The sequence below is a fragment of the Henckelia pumila genome, chromosome 2, assembly GCF_033568475.1.
Source record: "Henckelia pumila isolate YLH828 chromosome 2, ASM3356847v2, whole genome shotgun sequence".
In the NCBI taxonomy this organism is placed as follows: domain Eukaryota; kingdom Viridiplantae; phylum Streptophyta; class Magnoliopsida; order Lamiales; family Gesneriaceae; genus Henckelia; species Henckelia pumila.
This window is the reverse complement of record NC_133121.1, coordinates 164,119,429-164,129,460: the sequence shown is the minus strand read 5'-3', so window position 1 is coordinate 164,129,460 and position 10,032 is coordinate 164,119,429. Positions and strand designations below refer to the sequence as shown.

Sequence of the window (10,032 nt, the reverse complement as noted above, 5' to 3'; positions counted from 1 at the left end):
TGGGGTAATTAAGATTTAAATTTATACATATTAAAAGGTAAATATTTTATTACTTTAGAATATTTTTGTGAGCACGTAATTATCTAGTGATCATTAAGAACATAATTATAATGATATAAAGATATTATTTGTACTTTATTTATTTTATATATATATATATATATATATATATATATATATATATATATATATATATTGAACTCATTCATTTCATATAGATGTATTAAAATCAATATTTTTCTATTTTATTTTTGTGTTTAGAAGAATTTTTACTACACAAATATATTAACTAAAATTTGTTAAATTATATTTTATTGAAAATAAACTAATAATGTCTCGTTTATAAGATATTGTAATACAATTAAACTTTGAGTTGAAATATTTACTCTAAAAATGTATGGAATAAATTACGAAAAACATAATAATGAAATATTTATTCAAAAAATTAGAAATATAGCATAATAATAAATATTGTATCATGTATAATATTTGTAGTTACTCAACAAATAATATTTTCATATTGTTCTATATTTTAAAATATGGAATATCTAAATAATAAAAAATATTTTTTGAATTACTAAAGTCTTATATAATTTAATTATTGAAGGAAGAAAAATTACTGATAAATTTACCCCAAACAAGATTGAATTGCCCGATCCTACCTTCGGATAGTCCAATCTCCACAGAGCTTCCAAACTTCAAACTAGCTTCCAAAGGGTTCAGATGGTCCAATACTTTGGCTTTGCTCAGTTTGGATCGCCCAAATGCTTGAGCATTGGAATTCCTCCTGGATCATTTCGAACGTCTTGAATATGATTTTCCACTTCTTAATCATGTTTTAGTAAGTGGATTAGTTAAATTTACTCGGGCTACTAAAGGGACAATGCTTTGGTCTAGTATGGGGAGTAGTTTAATTTTGTGTTTAGTTATGTCGTCCTGCATGGTTTTGTGTCAAATTCGGATGATGAAGTGATAACCTATGATGATTGTATTAAAATAATTTTGAATTTTGTTACATAGTTTGGCCTTGAGTTGAAAAAAGAAACCACTGATTGTATTGTCGATATCCTTAAACACTATTGTTAGACTGGTGAATTGTACCAAAAGTAATGAAGTTATGGTTGCTTGACTATTGCATGACACTAGGGCTCCGTTTGAACGTGTTTTTAAAAAAACATTTTTAGTGTTTTATTAGTATAATAAAAAATTTAAAATCTGTGTTTGGGTAAAATTTTTGAAATTTTTCTAAAAATTATTTTTTAAAAAGTGTTCTTAAAGTGTTCTTCATTTTAGAAAACATTTTATAGGTTTTTTTTTTTTTTTTTTAAAAAAAACGCGGATCTCTTTGACCCGCAAAGTGAACAATCGGGTCATACATCCCTAAATGGGTCACTTGCTGTGAAACACGTTTCTCATTAGCAACCCTAATTTCGTCTCTCTCAACCCGCCGATGCGTCTCCACCAATCCCAAGATTGAGAGAGCCTGATTAATTCTATAGTTTTTGTGTGAGTTTCTCTTTGATTCGTTTTTCAGTGCTTTGTGTTTCTTCAATCTGTGTTTTTTTCATCATTGGAATGCCAGAATCACATCTTTTTGGGGCGAATACACGGTGTTGATGATATTTCTTCCACGCACTTGGAAACATCACCCATACTAATAAAACACTAAAAACGTTTTTAAAGTACATGTCCAAACGGAGCCTAGGTGTTTAGCGAACTCAAAATGTAATCTTGTGATTTTATTATACAATCTAGTAGCACATATATGATCTCGCCACATTTTTTCTACAATATATTTGTTCCATCCCGCAAAGTTAAAAATTGAGACACCTAATCAAGCCATATATAGTTCTAACCCTTTGACATCCAAAATAGTTTGATCCATATGCGCACTTTTGAAAAGTGATTTCTTCTAAAAAAAAATCACAAAAAAATAAAAATAAATAAGAAGATTGTAAGGTGAGGGGAGGCCATGGAAATAGGGATTGAAATTCTAATCCAACCAAATCCAAAGCTAAATATGGGGGGAATATACGAATTTGAAGTAAATCGGGTGCAAAATCCGGCAGTGTGTGAGAAATATGGATCACTCATTCTTATTATGCATGCCAAATTTTACCCCTTGGTACACAATAAGTCATATTTCAATTGATAAGTCCGAAGGATGTGTAGAGATGTCAATTCGGGTTAAGCCCGTCGGGCCAACCCGCCCCGCCAATAAAAATGGTGGGGCGGGTTGAAGAATTGACAGCCCTTTAATGGCGGGTTGGATTGAAGAATTGACAGCTCGTTTTACATAATACGTCAAGTTGTACACCTCGATAACATTGGCATATCTACGGAATGAGAGTTGGGACCACAACAAAGTGCTTGCACCAGAAATTATTTCGAGTTATATGGTGATACACCTTCGATTATAAAAGTCCATGAATGGCATAAGTAATAATGTAGTGACAAACAACTTCAGCTCGCATGGATTGAGAAAAAAAATATAATTTAAAGGAACATGCAGAACCAAAAATATATGGCTCCCATCGACTATGAGTACATTTACGACAACAATAAAATAAATTACTAGACTCCCCCATCAATAAATTACGAGACTCACCCCATCTAGAAATGATGTCAGACGCACACCATCCTTGAAATTAGTATTCCCCATATCTTTCGTGCCGTCCACTTAAAATCACCCTTCAAAACAAACGAGACTGTTCACATGAGAGAAAAAATTGTATACTTTTGCATTTGTGTTCGAACAATCAGTGACCAACTCGAACGACTGAATTTCTCTTGTCTTAACATTATAAGCTATGCAACGTCTCTGATCATATGAAGTAGTGAGGGCCAACACCTCCCTCACTACTAACCAACCTATGGGAACTATTATTTCCAGACATTTGCCAAAGAAGCCCTTCAATTTGTAATGAACAGGTTTCAAGTCAAAGCTGAGCAACACGGTCCACTCTCCAGTTTTTGAATTCATCTCCCAAACATCCCTCGAAAACTTGCTGGAACCATAAACAACTGATAGATTACCGCCCATTGGTAGAAAAAATCTGAATCTCTGTAGCAGTGGAGGCATAGAAAATTCACAAAAAGTTTCAGTCTCTACATTCAAAGTCAAAACAAACGATTCTCCAATCCAGTGTACGTAACCTCCAGTAACCAATGGCAAAGTCTTGAGAGCTATCCTAGTTGTGAGAGGCAAGTGTTCTACATCAATTTGCCGCCAAACTTTATCTACTCCAACAGTTAGCATAGCAATCTTGTTCGGAGGAGTACGTAGTTGAAGAGTAAATGCATGCACAACTTTATACTCCATGGAAGCCTCGGCAAAGGCTAATTTAAATCGTGAATGGAGACTTATAAAAAGAAAGAAAGGAGGAAGCACGGCTCGCTGCTTTGTCAAGGGATTAATGACACAGAGAGTATACAGGTCTCTTGAATCACGGATCAATGATAAACCATTACAGCTAGTACATATTAGACATCCAGACCCACAGTCAAACTTAGATATCTCGAGACGACCTCCTCGCATTTCCACATAAATTGCATTGTGAGGCTCAGAAAACTGCTGGAATATAATTCCACTGGTTGAATTCAGAAGATGGCAGTGGATGAAATTTCGGGAACGGATCATAAGGTCCCATTCTCGGCAAACATGTCTCATGAGATCATGTATAACTAGAGCTGGAAGATGTAAAAGAATAGTGAAAACCATTTCTTGAGGAAGGGATCTCTTTTGTCTCTTCTTTGCACATCGCTTGCAATAAGGGCAAATGTAACGGCTGCCGGACACCTGATATAGAAGAACCATACTGAGTTGACATAAAATTCTCCTCCTTTAACCCTCAATTCAACAAACATGTAGTGGGCAAAATCACTAACTAGAGTAATCAAAAAAGTCAAACGAAAGTTGGATTCATATTGAAAATTACACTCTCTATCCTGAAACTCGCACATTTTAACGGGAAAGGGATCTGAGCAAGAACTGAATATTGACCATAATCTAGGAAATTATAGAAAATTTGGGGAAAAAGATGAACGTAAAGTGTGTATTGGTACAGCAAGAAGGGAAAAAACAAACCCTTTCATAAAAGAAGAAGAATCGGGATAAAATAAATTGATTAGTCCTCGTCGTTACCACAGTCTTTGGTTCACTGGCATCCAAGCACTTCTTTTCCCGGGCCATGGGGCGGGGGCGGCAATATATGGTTTTTTAAATTTAAAAAACTGGATTCAGCAAACCTCTTGAAGATTTAGAAAAATAGGTGTCTCAACTAGGGGTGCAAACGAACTGAATCGAGCCGAATAATGGTAAAATTTTAAGGCTCGAATTCGGCTCGATAAGAGTATATTCGAGTTCGAGCTCGATTCGAAGTTCGACAATTTCAAATATTTTGGCTCGAGCTCGGCTCGAAATAAAGTTCGAGTTCGAGTTCGGCTCGAAATATTCGAACCTATTCGTGAGCTATTCGGATATTATGGTTTGAAAAGTTCGAAATATTCGAAAAAAGTTCGAAATGTATATATATTTATTATATAATTATATTATATTAATTAAATATTAAGGTTCGCGAACTATTCGCAAACTATCGAACAGTATAATTTTGGCTCGAGCTCGACTCGAAAAAAAGTTCGAACATGTTCGAATTTGGCTCGAGTTCGATAAACTCGAATACGAATCAAATATTTATCGAGCGAACTCGTAAAACTCACAAACATGTTCAGTTCGTTTGCACCCCTAGTCTCAACAAATTCAATTAAGAGAATAAGCCTTGATTGACTTATTAGTTATTTAATTTATGAAATTCCCTATCTACCCTTGAAAGCTTCTCTTCAGAAGCGGGCAAATTGTTAAAAAAAAAGGTGAGAGATGGACATCAAAAATAAAACAAATTCAAACATTATTTATATGAAAATTCAAATAAAATAAAAGAGCATAAACCGTATTATATACATGCTTATCATATACATGCTTATGTTGACACATGAGCAAGTATGTGTTTAACAAGTAAACATATATTTTCAAGTCATTATTGGAAGAAATATGATAAATGATTAAAAGTTCGTATAGGAGATGAATCAATTATCATGCTTGATACAGTAACAGAAAAATTAAAAATAAAAATTGAGAAAACAAAATTCCTAATCCCTATTATATACCAAATAGAATCAGGAATGAATATTATAAAGAAAATAATTTTTTAAGACAATATCTTTTCTTTACACAATTCGAAGATCATATAACTTTAAATAAATGATCATCAATGATTTATATTCCTAAGATACGAATAACATTTCGTATAGGAAATGAAGGATTTACAAAGAATTTTCATAAACGAAATACAAACCCAATAGAATTTAAAATAGAAAATATTTTAACACTTAATCCTAAAAATGAAATCATGAAGAAATTTCATAATATTTGTTCTGAAAATCCTCAGGACAAAATTAAGAAAAAAAAAACAATTCATTGCGTCAATAAAGCTTAAAGACCCTAGCATCACAATTTATGAAGCACCAAGAAGATGTAACATGGATGATGTAAAAATATTTGAAAAAAAGGTTCAAGAATTACTTAAACTTAAGATAATCATTCCAAGAAAGAGTTCACATTCTTCGCCATCTTTTTATGTTAGTAAGAAATACACTGATAAGATAAGAATGATGATTGATTATTGAAAAATGAATAATGCAACAATTATGGATGAATATTATATTCCAAACAAAAATGATTTACTATCCTACATAGGAGGAATGAAATATTTTTCCATTTTAGATTGTAAATCAGGATTCTGGCAGATTCAGTTAGATCCACAAACACAATTACTTACAACATTCAGTTGTCCAAAGGGACAATACCAATGGACAGTATTACATTTCGGACTTAAACAAGCACCAGATATTTTTCAAAGATATATGGATGAATCTTTTAAACCTTATGAAGATTTTTGTTGTGTTTATATAGATGACATATTAATTTATTCAAAAACATTAGATCAGCATTATAAAGATCTTATGACAGTATTAGATATTTGTCATAAATATGAAATTATACTTTTTGAAAAGAAAGCACAATTGTTTAAAAAGAAAATAAATTATCTAGGATTACAACTAGAAGATGGAAAACACTATCTACAACAACATATACTTAAAAAATTCATGATTTTCCTAGCAAAATCAAGGATAAAGATCAATTAAGAAGATTTCTAGGATTATTAACATATTCTGAAAATTATATTAAGAAACTTGCAGAGATTAGAAAACCCCTGTAGCGACCCTACCCGGATCCACTACCTAATCAGAGTTTAATAATAAAGCGCATGAATTAATACTTAAAAGCGTAAGGTGCGGATAAATTAAAGTACAACAAATCCAATCGGCAGAATACAACCGATGATAGCGAAAGTGTATAAATATTGTTATACAACCAAATCGAAGGTTCAGGGCAAACAAATCCCTACCCTCTAAATCCCCACGCTAGGAAATCCTCAATCCTGCTGAGAGCCTCCTGGACCGTCCAGTCTCAAACCTGCCTGCCACAAGGTATACCACAAATACCAAACACAGGGGGCGTGAGCGATAACGCTCAATACGAAAGCAATGATATATGTACAAATATGCGCACACAAATGGTTTAAAATCTCAGGTAAAACACTTGCTCAGGGCGCCGCGAATATACAGTACCGGCTAGAGAGCGACTCCGCGGAGTACTCATATATTCTCTATCAAGGTTGAGCCAACCCCATCCTGACTCGAATCCAAAACAGGATACAAGTCCCATATGAAAACTATCATACCTGACTCGAGTCCAACATGAGATCACTGTTCCCTATGGAGACTGTCAATGACTCGCATCTCTCCGGATGCAGCCACACGTAAAATCATGCATGTGCTAATGGCGGTAAAACATTCTTAAAACATAATAAAACATATAGCACATATCCATGCAACATACATGAAAATATATCATGCCGGCTATCTCGGTCAGTACTTACGTACCTCTAACAATTGCTGGTCAAACCTAGCTCCGCTGACCTAGACTCCAAGCCTACTAGTCCAGCTACTGCTACTGCGTCCGTCGATAGCCCTTTGCTGCCGATAGCCTCAAAACTAGGCCATAGCTCCGCGACGACGCCTGGATCACTAAGCCACTTCCGGATTTCTCGTAGGACGCCTAGATCTCCCTAGATCTGAGTTAGAAGGCTTAGGAATCAGAGAGAAGAGAGGGATTGGTGCACTCTAAATGAACCCTCGGCCCCTATATTTATAGACCACGTTCGGAGCCTTCGAACCCGGTTCGAACCCTTCGATCACGATCGGAACCTCCGATCCTCTCTTCGAAGCTTCCGATCGCCCGATATTACGTCAGCCATGATGTAACCTTGCTGACGTAGGCGATGACGTGTACACTGAGTCCGATCGGAGCTTCCGATCTCGCCGACGGAGCTTCCGATCTTGGCTTCGGAGCTTCCGATCCACTTCGGATCCTCCAAACTCCTCTTCGGACCGTCCGATCTACCTTGGACTATTTAGGTACATTTTAGTAATTAATTACCTTAATTACCTCGATTAATTGCGGGTCACTACATTTTTCCCCACTTAAGAAATTTCGTCCTCAAAATTTAAGTCTTAGAGAAAAATACGAAATTCACACAAATGTTCTTTATTACAACTGAACAAGTACAAATTGATACAAGAAGTACAAAATCTCAAAACAACTCGGGGTGCTCGGCTAACATCCGGCTCTCCAACTCCCAAGTAGCTTCCTATGTACCTCTGCGTTGCCACTGTACCATTACCAACGGTATGTGCTTGTTACGAAGCACCTTGTCTTTTCTATCAAGAATCCGTAGGGGTTTCTCCACATACGATAGATCCTGATCTAGTTTCACCTCAGTCGGATGCAAAATATGCGACTCATCCGCCACGTACTGTCTCAACAAGGACACGTGAAACACGTTATGAATCTTCAAAAGATCGGGTGGCAAAGTCAGACGATAAGCCACATCCCCAACCTTCTCGAGAATCTCGAAAGGACCAATAAATCTTGGTGACAACTTACCCTTACGTCCAAACCTCATCACTTTCCGAAAGGGTGATACACGCAAGAATACATTCTCTCCCACTTCGAAGTGTAACGGCCTCCGATGAGTGTTTGCGTAACTAGCCTGTCGATCCTGGGCTGTCTTAATCCTGCGTCGGATCAACTCAAATGCATTAATCATCTGCTGAATCATCTGAGGACCCTCAACCTGACGCTCGCCAATTTCATCCCAAAACAAAGGTGTACGACAACGACGTCCATAAAGAGCCTCAAATGGTGCTATGTCAATGCTGCTGTGGTAACTGTTATTATAAGCAAACTCCACTAATGCTAAGTGGTCATGCCACGCTGGACCAAAATCCATCACCGTCGCTCGAAGCATATCCTCGAAAGTACGAATAGTCCTCTCACTCCGCCCTTCGGTCTCTGGGTGGTAAGCTGTACTCAAACTCAGAGTAGTGCCAAGAGCTTGCTGGAAGCTACCCCAAAACCTAGAGGTAAACCTCGGATCTCTGTCGCTGACAATACTCACTGGAATCCCATGCAAACGAACAACCTCTTGCATATAGAGATGTGCCATCCGATCGAAAGTAAAGTCCCGATTGTAAGGCAATAAATGCACGGACTTCGACAATCGATCCACAACAACCCAAATATCATCGCAGTTCCTGGAAGACATCGGTAAGTGGGTGACAAAATCCATCGTCACATGCTCCCACTTCCATTCCGGAATCTCTAAGCTGTGAAGTAAAACACCGGGTCGTAGAAATTCTGCCTTGACCTGCTGACATACAAGACATCGAGATACAAATTGGTAAATGCTGCGCTTCATTATTTTCCACCAGAACCTCGTACGTAGATCCTTGTACATTTTCATGCTACCAGGATGTACAGAAAATCTACTACGGTGAGCTTGAGATAGAATCTCCTCCCGTAATGTGGAATCATCAGGGATTACCACACGTCCAGATAGACACAATAGACCATTATTCTGAAAATGAAAACCAGAAGTATTTCCATCGTGAGAAAAATGGGTTAACCTCTGCATCTTCAGATCAACAAGTATACAAGGCTGGTTCAGCAAGTATTGATGAAACACGAACTCCCTGCTGTCCCTTCTTATGTCGAAAAGTGAAACCCAAGGAACAACACTCCTCTACCACTCGCGCAACTGAGCTGGTACGAAGCGAACTAACATACACTTTGCGGCTAAGAGAGTCCGCAACTGGATTAGAAGTGCCTGGATGGTACTTGATCTCACAATCATAGTCCTTCAGCAAATCCATCCAATGTTGCTGCCTCATGTTCAACTCAGCCTGAGTGAATAAGTACTTCAAACTCTTATGGTCAGTGAAGATCTCGAACTTCTCACCGTACAGATAATGACGCCATATCTTAAGAGCGAAGACAATGGCTGCAAGCTCTAAATCGTGTACATGATAGTTCTCTTCATGAACCTTCAATTGCCTAGAGGCATAGGCAATCACATGACCTCTCTGCGATAACACACATCCCAAACCCTGGAGTGAAGCATCAGTGTGAACTATAAATCCACCTGATCCAGACGGTAAAGCCAACACATGAGCGGTAGTCAGACGGCGTCGCAACTCGTGAAAACTCTCCTCGCACTCTGACGTCCAAATGAAAGGTACATCCTTCCTCGTCAGCTGCATCAAAGGCTTAGCAGTCTGAGAAAAGTTCTCCACAAATCTCCGGTAGTAACCTGCCATCCCAAGAAAACTACAAATATCTGAAACTGTCGTCGGACGCGACCAGTTCAAAATGGCTTCCGTCTTACTAGGATCAACGGAAACACCGTCTCGTGAAATCACATGACCAAAAAAGACAACTTGATCAATCCAAAATTCACACTTGCTCAACTTAGCATAAAACTGCCTCTCTCTCAGTATTTGCAGTACTGTACTGAGATGGAACACATGCTCGTCAACGCTGCGAGAATACACAAGGATATCATCGATGAA

The 10,032-nt window shown here is 37.2% G+C and overlaps 1 protein-coding gene across 1 annotated transcript; it reads right to left on the bottom strand.

Annotated features, from left to right (window-relative positions):
- Window positions 1-2,609: 2,609 nt before the first annotated feature.
- On the bottom strand, window positions 2,610-4,176 carry LOC140885012 (uncharacterized). The gene is made up of 2 exons (XM_073291927.1): window positions 4,088-4,176; window positions 2,610-3,799 (listed from the first exon to the last, which is right to left on the bottom strand). The coding sequence occupies exon 2, from the start codon at window positions 3,719-3,721 to the stop codon at window positions 2,687-2,689; it is 1,035 nt and encodes a 344-aa protein (XP_073148028.1). The 5' UTR covers window positions 3,722-3,799; window positions 4,088-4,176; the 3' UTR covers window positions 2,610-2,686.
- Between the last annotated feature and the right edge of the window lie 5,856 nt (window positions 4,177-10,032).

Coding starts and splice junctions, on each gene's coding strand:
- LOC140885012 (XM_073291927.1), bottom strand. CDS start 3,721: ATGGTTTTCACTATTCTTTTACATCTTCCAGCTCTAGTTATACATGAT.